This window comes from Hyaena hyaena, unplaced genomic scaffold (genome assembly GCF_003009895.1).
Source record: "Hyaena hyaena isolate Hyena2069 unplaced genomic scaffold, ASM300989v1 scaffold_438, whole genome shotgun sequence".
Taxonomy (NCBI): Eukaryota; Metazoa; Chordata; class Mammalia; order Carnivora; family Hyaenidae; genus Hyaena; species Hyaena hyaena.
The window spans coordinates 873,002-886,449 of NW_024081071.1; the positions used below are offsets into that span (position 1 = coordinate 873,002).

Consider the following 13,448-nt stretch of genomic DNA (forward strand, 5'->3'; position numbering starts at 1 on the left):
GAGGCTGTTGGGGGTGGTGGAGAACCTCACAGAGGCAGGAGGGAGCAAATGGGTATTTCCAGGACTTTAAAGCATGTCACGCACACATGGGTGAGTGCAGGCATTTAAAGGAAGCCATTGTAGGCCTGGAGCAGGCAAGCAGCCTTGGGGAAGCAGTATTCAGCCACTACCATCTGGCAGCGTGATGGAGGGGAAAGTGTTCTAGAAAGCCAATGGGCAGACTGAGACCGCAAAAGTGTCAGTGCCCCTGTGGCCCAAGAGGCATAAGAAAGTTAAGGACACGGGAGGGATTTCTAAAGAGGGAGCAATATTCTTTGAAGCCTTGTGGGAGGCCACACAGAGCACAAAGAGGCAGAAGAATGTTGGAGCCTGAGCCCTGGTCAGGCCCGCTTGCATGGCCAGTGAGCCCAAGGACGGCAGGCTGCCCTCAGGGTGTTGGTTTGAGAAGGCACACTTTAGCCAGGGGCTGGAGGCGAGGCCAGCTCCTTCCCTGCACCTCTAACCCCAGCAGATTTGAAGTGGTCAGGCCTTGCAGATCGCAGTTCAATGCAGGAGGGGAAGAGTCACCCAACACCTGAGGTGTCCTGCCTCAGTTTTAATGTCAGAGACGTCATGTACTTACTCTGAACAGAATTCAGTTTTTTCACTGTAACCTACCTTTGAGTTTGGAGATCTGCACAAGGGCGGGAAAACCTTCCAAAGCATTAAGTAGCCACAGCTTAAATTTCTTACTAAATAACCGGACAGATTTCAGGTACTGAATGGGAACATCTTCCAAAAAGTCATGAAGGAGAACGTCCTCAATTCCCTACAACAGAATTGTCAAGATGTGGTGGCTGCCGGCCAGGGTAGGGGTCCTGTAGTTACAAGTGGCCATGGTCAGACGTGCCACAGAGAGAAAGCCACCACCCGCCTTAGCCACTGCTCACTGTGCAGGATGTAGAGTCAGGATGCGATTTTTTAAAAAAAAGATCTTGAAACATTGATAATTGATTCAAAATGTTAAGAAACACTACTATTTCAGCCAAGAGTTGGTGGATCAAATCTAAATATATAAGGTCTGAACCCAGCTTCTGGCTTTCAAACTTTGTGTTAAAAACTTTGAAGTACTAGATTGTTTCCTAAAAAGTGAAAGGTAAACGTTCATGACCAGCTTAAGGAGAACCACAGAAATTATATATAACTGAGCCCCAAATAATAATAACCATTTTAGAGATAGACAATTAAAAAAAAAAAAACCCAACAACAACAACCAGAACACCCTGGCACTTAGGTATATTCCAAAGCAATTATTCCAATTACTCGTTTTAAAAAGACTTCTTTTGTTGAAATTACCAAAGAACTTTGAACTCAATGCAGGGTTCAGTAATCACTGGAACCATAGGACACCATGTGTATTGGCTTTTTCTTTACATGAAGTAACTTCCACTGAATTAAAAAAAAAAAAAAGCCAAGTTTTAGGGAACGATCAAAAGGCCTGTGGTCCATCAACACCATTATTTAATCCTCAGAGGCCTGAGGACCAGAGACTGCAGAGCAGGAGGGCTGTGGTTCTAACCTAGCTTTTGGTATCAATTTCTAGAAAGGAAAGGCAAGCAAAATGTCTTCTTACCTTGTACAACTGCGCATCGTAGCATTTAAAGAGCTGGCACACATCAGGCAATGACATAAGCATGGCTGTGTCTTGCTGAAGAGATTTCCAGAAAGAAGTGAGCAAGTCCTCCACCTGATGAGGGAATAGAACATACCTCTGAAAACTCCTTTTGTGCCTGATGAGACTAATCCCCCATTACATACTTAATCAGCTCCGAGTGATAATGGGATGAATTTTAGCCCAGTTAATGTAAAGCTCTGCCAATCAGCTCCTCCAGGCTGTGTTTTAGCAGTGAATACTATCTAATATCACCGGTAGTCTATCAGAGAGCAACTGCCAGTTGGATGGGATGATATGGAATATAAATTTCATGAAGTTTTCTGGAAGGAAGCCTGTTTCTGACCACAAGGGGGCTCCTGTTGATTGTAACAGGATGAAGATCTGGCCACAGGGCACAGACCACAGTTTAGAATGAATGTATATTGACTGACTCTCTCAATTATTTGTCGGCTCAGAAGGACGTGTAACAGTCTGTTATCAAAGAGGCTTCCTTCTTGCCAAGTTAGAATTCACCCAAGGACTATGTGATAAAAGAGGACCAGTATCATCCTACATAGGAGCCTTCTTTAAAGACTTCTGTAGATGCCTTCTGTTGTGGAACAAAATGGCAGCCTCCTTACTTTTCTTTATGTTTGCCCATGTTGAGTCTTCACACTCTATTATTGAACCAGACGGCCAATATGAGATGCCAGCTAATAAAGATAAAGACTCTTGTCTTTTGGGGATTTTTGTAAGCTCAAATAGTTTGAAGCACTGAAACCCTGACAGAAGGACCTGCCAATGACTGTAGGCAAGGAGCTACCCCTGTATGCAGGCTGCCAAGGAAGTTAGAGCCAACTCTCGAAGTACCTGATGGTGAGCGTGTGATTTGAAATCTTGTTACCAGAGCATTAATTCTAGAGAAGACATCTCCAAAGAGACTCAAAGATACTGAACAAAAATACAATAGTGGGATGAGCATGGTTATTAATCCTTTTACTGTCAGGTTGGTAACTTTGGAGCATGGCTTTTTGGAGAGATGAGACAGCAACCAAGGGCTCATCTCTGTTAACTCTCACCAGCCTTTCCAAAGTCATCCAATCTTGTGTATCTGCTTCAGGAGTGTTTCTCCAATTTGTCTATCTTTCCTTCTGATGTCACTGTCACTGCTCCAGACCTCCTCTTCTCACCTTGACAATGATAAAACATTCTCACTGCCCTCCGGTCCAATATGGTGATCTTGGATCACTGCTCCTCACCCTCCACCTTCTCAATCAGTCAGAATTCTTCACAGGGCATAGGCCCTTTCTAGCACCAGACTAGTTTCACACCTTCCCTCTGGTTCTCTCCTTAAGGGATATTAACATCTAGTCACAATGACATTTCTTGCCATGTCATGCCTGTGAACATCTTGCTGCTTTTGCCTACACCATTGGTTCTACCTGGAACCCCTTTCCTACTGCACTTTAAGTTTGTTGAACCTCTGTTTTTCCACTGCCATCAACAGCAACATGACTTCCCCTTGGGAGATTCTCAGCCATCTTGTTACTATTTCTCCTGGCACCCAGAACAGTCCAATCAAGCTGCCATTTTAGAACTTCCCATATTGTATCATATTTATTGGCTTATATTGCTCCTTTTAGTACCAGACTATAAGCCTTATGGAGAATACCTTCCTAGTTCCAGAAATGGTTCTAGTCACAGGGTAAGAATTAAGTTAATGCTTGATGAGCAAATGAAGGAAAGGAGTATATTAGATACCCAATGTGGATGGATATTTATAAAATTGCATTAGTAGGACAGCAGCCATCCTAAAGACACCTTGGCATCTCCTTCACTGTAGTGCTTTACACCCAATAAGTACTAAATGAACTCATGCTGAATGAACACTATCACCCAAAGTTGAAGTAATTAGAGCACTAGATATCAAAAAAGCTTTCATTGAAATGTCTACTTGTTCTCCTGGATTTTCTACTGCAAAAGATAAAATTAAGAATGGCTAAAAGATTTGCTCATGTTTTTCACAGCCAATTCTAGAATAAAATCATCCAATCATTACAACACAGATGACCCTGCTTCAAAGTCTTGCTTCCTTTTCAGTTAGCATGTTATCAATAAAATGGCTCTTTAGCGTTACTGAAAATTCTAGGGTGAATAATGTTACCAATACTTTATTCAAAATCAGCAGGAATTAGATCATAAAAAAATAGCTGAATTATATTCAAAGAATAAGGTTATTTAGCACCTTGAAAAATTTCCAAATGATTACATTGAATAAAAATATCACCTCAGATATCACCTCAATAAGTATAAATAGCTGCCTTCTAAGCACTTCAGTGCAACGAATTACCACTTGACATCCCTTGAGGGGTCTTTTCAAGTACAATGATTAATGATGAGTCATAAATATTTGTGTTTTATAGATAAAACCCTACCCTCTCAAGTTCTCGGTTCCTCACGTTTTGTAAAATGTCTTGGCAATAGTTGTAGTATTCACCAGCAAGAAAGGCCATCTAGGAAGGATATGGAAAATCATTTCAGTTTTAGGGGCACTTCCAGAATGAACTGATCCTCAAAGAACCTTTCTAAGTCCTTAGAGGCTGCTGCTCATGTTGCACTTCTGACATGACAGTAGCTCAGCTCTTTCAGTGTTGTTTATGTGTAGCAATGCATACACGTTACTGGCCTAACATTGACATAGCTTCAATTTTGACGTAGTAACTCTAGGATCTGTATCATCCACTAAAGAGGTCACCGATCTCTGACACCTTTCTCCCTAAATCCCAGTTTGCCCCTCCATGTTCCCTAGTCCCAGTTTCTAGAGAATCTGCATATCTATTCTCTGCTCTGTCATAGGGAAGCCCTCACTCTAATGACAAAGTGGTCCTGGGTGGAGCCTTTCTATAAGACATGAGGGGAAGACCTGAACTTCCTGACTGCCACTCAGCCCAGGGAGGGAACGTTGGTGCTCATAGGTCTGGGAGAAGGCAAACATTATTCCATCTGGTTCAGATGATCACAAGCAAAATAAGAAGACATTTACTCCCCTAGGCATCAAATGTGTGAAAACTTAGTTTCCCCCATGTGTGCAAGCCTACCATTTTGTAGGAGTACTTCTTTGCCAATTCTTGCTCCCAGAATGGACATCTCCTGAATTCAGACAAAGGGGATCCAACTGGGTCTGTCTTTATCGGTGAATGATTTTCACACTAGAAGCCATTTATACATAAATTATTTCTTCAAAATAAAATGAATTTTCTTGTATATAAACCATGTCATGATCACATTGCTACTACAGGCTAATGTTCTGTGCAACCTTTTATACACATCTCTGGACATATCATTGATCCGGGCAGCTTTTCCCCTTATTTCATTCCAAGTGATATTATCCTTCCTCTATAATTCTACAAACTATGCTCATCAGGAAGCAGTTAGGACTGAATATATTACCCAGATGTATCACTCTTGCAGTCATGTATTACAAGTGCTATATAGTAACGTGTTAAAAATATTATCTATGAATAATTTAATACCACAAATACATTTATACAATCCTTGTCTATATAACTGTCCCTCCCTGAAATAAAACTGGATCCTGTCTAGGTCATGATGCCTGTATTCTATAAAATTTGTACTACTTAACTCTTTGTGGTCCTGAACCTCTTTGAGATTCTGATGAAAGCAATTGTTCCTCTCCTTGGAAAAATGCATCGTATGCACTTAACATGGTGAAGATGCCAAGTTGAAATTCCTCTCATTGATATTTTTGGAATAAAAATAGAGACCTGGGTGTCTAAATCAATACATAAAGTAGTCATGCAGAAGGCTCAAAAAATGTCATTTCCTTTGGGTACTGTTTGGTTCTCACTGGGTTTGCACGGGGTGCTATTCAACCTTCATTCCTACCACTTTGGAACCCTGGTTTCATTTGGAGTCATCGGAGGGAGAGCTCCTCTAGCATGTGGGTGTTAGATAATTAATATTAATTAATTAATTGATAATTAATTAATTTAATAAAAATGGGGCTATTTCATGGAGTTCACAGTCCTGGGCATCAATCTTCTATTAGAGAAGCACTAAGGAGCCATCCAGTCTAACTCTGGGCTGGCTTCTCTTACCTACCACATCCTACCCTAACTACATCCATTTTCTCCACAGCACACCCTGACCTCCTGTATTCATCAATGCTCCTGAGGCTTATGTTTCTATTATCAAAGCTAGTGCTTCTCAGGTGTGGCCCTGAAACCATCCATATCAGAATCCCTGGGAGCAGTTGGGGTTCATATCCCTAGGGCTCTAGGAGATCAGATGAGGCCAGAAGTCTATAATTTTAATCCACCTCCTTAGTGAGCCTTATGCATGCTCAACTGGAGAACCATAGTTCCAGTCAGACTATTCTCTGTCTCACTGCAGAAATCTCTGCATTTCAAAATGGCAAATTCATCACAGTCCTACCTGTTCAAAGTCTGTATATGTACTATTGTAATAATGTAAGAAATCATTACAAGGAACATGTAAATATAACCAATTACCAAAAAATAATAATAAAAAGCAAAGATATGTGTTCCTGAAGTTAACTGCTTCCAGCTCTTCCTATGAAAAGAATTTATCTTTCAGGAAAAAAAAATTGATTTAAAATCTTGAATTGAAATTTTTTCTTTACAAATTACATAATCAGAAATCTAAAGCGAAAGTTTATTACAAAACCACTGAATTTGGAATTTCTTTAGGAGAAGGCATTCAGGAAAGAATCAGAGGGACTCCCATTCTGGAGAAATAATTCAGCAAAATGACAAAGAAAAACGTGAGAAATTCTATTTATATTTTCCAGGTATATCAAATACAGTTTGGAATTTTCAGTAGTTCCAAGAAAAATGTCACTGTAATCTTTAGTGAGCACATACTATACGTCACACCCTGGAGGTACAATGAGGGACCCTTCCTATCAACACCCGACCCTCTAGGTATTATCTGCCTCCCCTATCAGTTCTCCTGGTTGCCTTTGGTCCTTCCTGAATCCTCGAAGACACTGCTCCCTCAGTTATCACTCCCAAAGCAAATGGATCCTTTCATTCTCCTTCAAAAGTTGCCTCAGTGGTGGCCTACAGTCTCAAATCTAAATTCCTCAGCCTGGCTTTGACAAGCTCTTTGCCATCTGACCCCACCCAGAGTCTACTGTTTTCCCAAATCTTCACCTCCAGCCCCTCACTGTCCACATACTTCCCAGCATGAATGCAAGCTATACTCTCAAGATGAATGCCTTCTAGAAGAAGACCTGAGTGACCCCTCCAGGATCTGCGTAAGGACAGTGTGGCAGGCAGACTAATGGCTGCCCAAAGGTGTCCACATCCTCATCTTTGGAACCTTAGAGGGTGACAGGGACTTTGCAGATGTGATTAAGGTTAAGGAGCTTACGATGGGGAGATTATCTGGAGCATCCAGGCAGCCCCACTGTAATCACAAGGGTTCTTAATTGCAGGGACCCCTTCCCAGGAGCAAAGAACCAGAGAGATGGCAGCATGAGAAGGACTTAGCCTGCCTTTGCTGGTTTTGAAGACTGAGGAAGGAGCCATGAGCCAAGAAACATGGGCAGCCTCAAAAGCCAGAAAAGACAAGATATAGATCCTCCTCTTCATGCCGCAGAAAGACTGTAGCCAGCACTTTGAACTGGTCAGACTGTGACCTCTTGAACTGTAAGAAAATAAGTTTGTTAGTAAGCCAGTAAATTGGCACTAGATCTGTTTCAGTGGTAATAGGAAATGAACACAGGCCACTTCTTCCATGAAGCCTTCCCTAATCACTCTGGCCCACTACAGCCTTTCCCCCCAGTCCCACTTTGGAGTTCCCAAACCAGCTACAGCCTACCTTGCCCTTTCCACAGTACACCAGTTATTTCGTGTCTATCTCAGTTTCCCAACCATGACACGGTATTCTATTCATGTATAGGGAGTTTTTGTTTGTTTTTACTTCTCTTTCACACCTCACTCAGTCCTCAAGAGTGCTGGTCACAAAACAGGTTTTCAAAAAGTTATCCACTCAATGACACCTCACCAAGACATTATCAAAGTACTATCATGTCATCTTGGCCAACTTAAGCAGAATTCAACTTGTGATGTTATAGATTAGCTATTAATAGTTCTGGTGTCCTAATTCAAAAAGCTATAACTGTAATATGGAGACATTTTCACACAAATTTATTGCTAACCATCTAGGAATCCTTCTTAATTATAGCAAAAGAAACACAATGTGCAGCAAAACAATATGCTCCTTGAGGATATCTGTCCCAGCATAGGGTGTGGTACATGGTGGATAATCACCAACCCTGGTCAGACAGGTGAGTGGTTAAGGGCCACACATAATAAGAACATTAAACATGGGAAAACACTTGCATCCAATCAGGCAATTACTGAATATTGCAGAGTCTCTTATAGTAAATTTATTTTATTCCACACTCACTGTTCCTTCTTGCTGGATAATGCTGTTATAATTAGTTGAGTTTTCAAAGGCAACGATATCTCCACTGTGACAGAACAGATAACAGAAAAATAGTTTTAGTAAGCCACCTGTGTCTGAGCACAAGCATGAAGTGGTTGTGTTTTTGTTTGTTTGTTTGTTTTTTCTGCAACAAGTTTACTTATATGGAGTATAGCTTTTATTTCAAAACTCTCTTCCAAGTTCCTATACATGATTGGTGAGTAGCACCTGCTTGGAGTTAAAAAAATCAATTTCTGTAATGGGAGTAATCATGTATTTCTTTTGAGAGGTTTATTCTCCTTAGAAGTAAAGTTATGATGTCATCATGGGTAGACCTTGCTCCTGAGAGAAAAGAAAAATCTTCATGGAAATGAGGTCTTATACTTTCTGATTTGGAACTTAAATTGTTCTTTAATGTTTATTTTTGAGAGAGAGAGAGAGAGAGCGGGGGAAGGACAGAGAGGGAGACACACACACAAAATCTGAAGCAGGCTCCCAGGCTCCAAGCACAGAGCCCAACACAGGACTTGAACCCACAACGCAGGAGGTTATGACCTGAGCTGAAGTCAGATGCTTAACCGACTGAGCCATCTAGGCACCCCTGATCTGGGGCTTTTACAATTATTATTTCAGAGATGAGAATATCCTCTGAGTGGATGGATGTAGCAGAGCACCTTCAAAGACTGAGGAGACTGAGAGAAATCAGATGTATGTTCCATTTCACCATGCCTCTTGGATTTATACCTTATATAATGGAGACAGTCATGTGTCATGGAGAACAGATTCAGTCTTATCCATGCGGTCTGGTACATTTTCTCTTTAATTCTGAGTATTTGAGAAACTGGGAGTCCAGAGACAACCCCCTTTGCACAAGGAATGTGTTTTCTGTGGATGCCAGAGGAGATGGCATTTTTTTCCCTGTGCCCTCACCATCCTCAGAGCTGTGGCTTCTCTGTCCACTCCAAGTCAGTACATGTCCTCATACCTGAGTGTTTCAACTCTATAAACATACGAAGAGAAGAGGAAGGCAGTGGACTAGTGCTCTGCTTCTGGGAGCAAGGCAATGGTCGTTTAAAAAAAATTTACATCCAAGTTAGTTAGCATTTAGTGCAATAATGATTTCAGGGGTAGAATCTAGTGATTCATTTCCTACATATAACAGCCAATGCTCATCCTAACAAATGTCTTCTTTAATGCCCCGTGCCCATTTAGCCCAAACCCCCGCCCACCACCCCTCCAGAAGCCCTCAGTTTGTTCTCTGTATTTAAGAGTCTTTTATGTTTTGTCCCCCTCCCTATTTTTATATTCTTTTTGCTTCCCTTCCCTTATGTTCATCTGTTTTGTAACTTAAATTCCACACATGAGTGAAGTCATATGATATTTGTCTTTCTCTGTCTAATTTCACTTAGCATAATACCCTCTATTCCATCCACATTGATGCAAATGGCAAGATTTCATTCTTTTTGATTGCCCAGTAATACTCCATCTTCTTTAGCCATTCATCTATCAATGAACATTTGGGCTCTTTCCATACTTTGGCCATTGCTGATAGCACTGCTCTAAACATTAGAGTGCATGTGAACCTTTGAAACAGCACACTTGTATCCTTTGGATAAATACCTAGTAGTGCAATTGTTCAGTCATAGGGTAGTTCTATTTTTAATTTTGTGAGGAACCTCCATATTGTTTTCCAGAGTGGCTGCACAAGTTTGCATTCCCACCAGCAGTGTAAAAAGGGCTCCTCTTTCTCTGCATCCTTGCCAACATCTGTCGTTAAGGCAATGGTCTTTAATGCGACAGCTGGAAGGAGGTGAGAGTCAGGGGGAACAGGGGAGATGGAGGTAGACAGCTTTCATCTCACATAGGGAGACACTGTGGTCCCTCTCAGCCTCTACAAACCCCCAGAAGCTCTCTGATGGAGGTTTGTGTCCATCCAGTCTCCAATCCAAGTCATGGAAACCTGGGCACAATACTTGATACCCATGTAATCAATGTTTCCATATAATAGTCTATTTCAAAACAGGGAAAATAGATTCAGGGTCTGGATATAAAACCACTAGAAAGCCACCCTGTTAACCTTCCATTAAGAGTTGTTATCACAATGGGAATTGTACCTTGGAGTACCTAATGGCAAGAGGGTTTCAGAATGTGGGATCTGTTCAACCTAGAGGGGAGATAAATATATCCCCTCCAGATAAGAAGATGGATTGATGGTTGATGCAAGGAGACCCACAGGTGTAGAATTTAAGATGTGTTGTAATTTCACTTGTCATATCTCAGTGATCTCTGGGGTAGACATGGACCATGATGGAGTTTCTCCAGGTAAAATTTGTAAAGAGCCCACTGCCACACAAATTCTGGGACATTACATCAACAAGACCAACAAACAATACATAAAACATTGGATAAAATGTCAAATGAAAGAAAACAGAAGAAAATGTCAGAAATGACAGTTCACTGAGTAAAAGGCTAATAGATGAGGAATTTAAATAAAAATATATAGTCATTAGCCTTTAAGAAATGTCTTAAAAATCATTTGTGAGGCTTTCCTCCTCTAAATTGGAGGTAATTTCTCTAGAAGTCTACAGTGTGTTCATATGCCACTCCTAATACATTTTCTTTGGAAAATGAATGCAAGACCATGGTATGAATGTATTTAACTCTAGCCATCCCTTCATCCATCCCTCCCTCCATCCATCCTTCTCTCATTCCTTCATCAAATATTAACTGCATGCCTCCTATATGTCAAGCACTGCACTAGGCCCTGTGCAATATAGCTGTGATCATGGCAGACAAAGTCTGTTCTTATAGAGGTGATAGACTCTGTAGAAGAAAAAAAATGTTATATAAATAATTGCAAAGACATTGAGTGGGAGTTAAGACAGTTGAAATATCAGGTGTTAGGGGGACATATGTCAGGGGGCCCATACTATCTTCTTGTTAGTTTAACAGTTACATACCTGTAAATTAGCAGCTTGATAAGCTCGGGAGAGTTTCCTTTGTGATTAGCTAGCCCATCTGGTTGGTACTCATCACAACACTGTACTTGGACAGCACTTACTAAACTCTTTGGACAATGATAGCAATCTTCATGGGACATTCTTTTAGATACTTAGAAACAGGAATCTGGAAGCTAGAAGGTTTGGTTTCTGACTAAAAGAAACAAGAAGGGAAAGCTTCCACCTTATTGCTCACTCCCTCTGTCCCAACCCTTATTCTGGTAGCTTTGGAAGCCAATCAATTGAGAGTGAAACTCTCAATTATTTAGGATTTAGAAATGCAACCCCCAAGTTCCTGCCATGTGTTCAATGCAGAATATGAGTTTAATTCAACGGCCATCGAAAGGAGGGTGGTGTTACCCTTCTCACTACGAAAAGGAAGACTGAAGGGGAATTCCCTGCCCTATAGAGGTCATTAAGTATCAGATTAGGAGACACAACACCACTATGCTCACTGGAGGGCTATTTTATTTTTGTAACATTTAAATTGGGGGATTTTATGCTTTGAAACAACAGTGACAGGAAAAACAAAATTTGTCAACTTTGAAGAGAGATGTTAAAAAAAAAAAGTGCCTATCTGCATCTGGCCAGACAGTGACAGCCCACTTATTCAGAAGAATGGCAAGGCAGCCTCTTCCAACCTTGGCATGCCTTAGTTTAGGTCAATGGCTCACAACATGGGTCTAGGTTTAGTGAAATCCTATTTATTTCTTTAAAAAATTACCTAGTCTCAAAGACCACCCCCCCAAAGCAAAGATGTATGAAAATGTGCACCAGCTAGTGGGAAAGAAGGAGGCAGTATCGGAGCCAGGCTACAAAGCAGGTGAGAAGAGGATCGCTGTTGGAGACCAGCCTTATGCTAAGAGGGAGATTTGCAGAGACACAAGTCAAGGGCATCGGCACCCAGAGGATCTGGCCAATGAGGTCGAAAGGACTTTGCAGGTCTTGGCCCCATGCTTTCATCTTTATGCAAGGCTGGGCTGGGCTAGAACGGGAGACTGTGGTAGACAGGTGTGGTCTACTGCTCAAGAGGTGCAGTGATGATAGGGAGGCCAGAACAGCATTGGAGGTGACACTTTCGCTTTCAGAGTGCCAGCCAGGATGGTCTTGTATTCGAGGGGTCACCGTCACTGCATCACTTCCCATGTGTGATTCTGACTCAGTCCTGTGGGACATTTATTAGGTTGTGGTCAAAAGCACAGCCATTGCTAAAATATGGTTCTAATAAAATCACACTGATAATCCAAAGCCAGCCTTGCCATGAAGGGAGGGCTTCCAGTCTCAGGCGTCTTCTTCCATCATTCCCTGAGGCCTGAGATGCTTTCATGGTGCTGAATCTAGTTTGCCCAGGAAGGTCACTTGTGTAGTGAGTTCCTGCTCCACAGAATATAAGCTGGACCAGACCCAGTATGTCAGGATTTAGCTACTTGGGATAGGGAATGGGTTCAGGAGGCACTGCAAAGGGTCTGCTGGAAACGGAGGGAGAGAGACTCAGGAAGAAGGAAGGCTGAGAATTGGCACAGTACAATAGAATAGGCATCCTTGTCAGGCTCTGCCACTGACTTGTGATGTGGCCTTAAGCTTGTTGTTTGAACTTCGAAAGCCTCAATTTTCCAGCCCTATAAAGGGAGGAGATGGGCTTTGAAGACCCCCCCCAAGACCTTTCCAGCTCCCAGAGCCTATATCCTTTGTGATCACGTAGACTTCAAGCCCTCCAGGGTATACATGATGGTTAGAAGATTTCTTCTGGTCCTCATGCAGGGAGAGTGGAGGAAGGTCTCTTCTGGGGCCTTAAAAATTATCCACGTCACTCAATGTAGTGTAGACACAGCATGAGAACCACATTTTACTTTAATTCATTTTTATGATCGATTTGGCTAAAGAAGGATCCAGAGTGAAGAGGATAGAGACGTGATTACATGGCACACAACTCATCTTTCTTTCTTCCCATAAAATCTTTCAAATGCAGTGTTAGCTTAATATGCTTTTTGGCATTTGACTTTTCTTTTAGTCTAAGTACAACTTGCATTCACATTCTCAGGTTTTGACATCATTTGTCATTAATCCAGACTTTCATTTACATCATTTTGGCCTCGTAATTTGTCCTCTCAAATCACTCCAACAGCAGTGAAACAACTTGAAGCAATTACAAAGGTAAGAGGATAAAAATGTAATAAAAACTAATTTGTGGGCCATACTTGTTTGGTGTCAGATTGTAGAGCAAAGGTGCTTCATCTTCCGATCATTAAAGGATCTAATTTCAAGTTTTACTCAAAGCATATGAATATTAATTAGTTTGGTTTCATTAGGAGAAGAGGAACTTAATGAATGTGTTTGTAGCT

General features: G+C 41.5%; 1 protein-coding gene across 1 annotated transcript in view; it reads right to left on the reverse strand.

The window, feature by feature from the left end:
- The window catches only part of RFX8 (regulatory factor X8), a 59,051-nt gene that overhangs the window by 14,944 nt on the left and 30,659 nt on the right, over positions 1–13,448 (reverse strand). The window contains exons 5-9 of the mRNA XM_039253107.1: positions 8,090–8,153; positions 4,732–4,842; positions 4,069–4,146; positions 1,613–1,726; positions 658–808 (exon numbers count right to left, since the gene is read on the reverse strand). Coding sequence (XP_039109038.1) covers positions 658–808; positions 1,613–1,726; positions 4,069–4,146; positions 4,732–4,842; positions 8,090–8,153 — 518 coding nt within the window. The remainder of the gene's footprint in view (positions 1–657; positions 809–1,612; positions 1,727–4,068; positions 4,147–4,731; positions 4,843–8,089; positions 8,154–13,448) is intronic.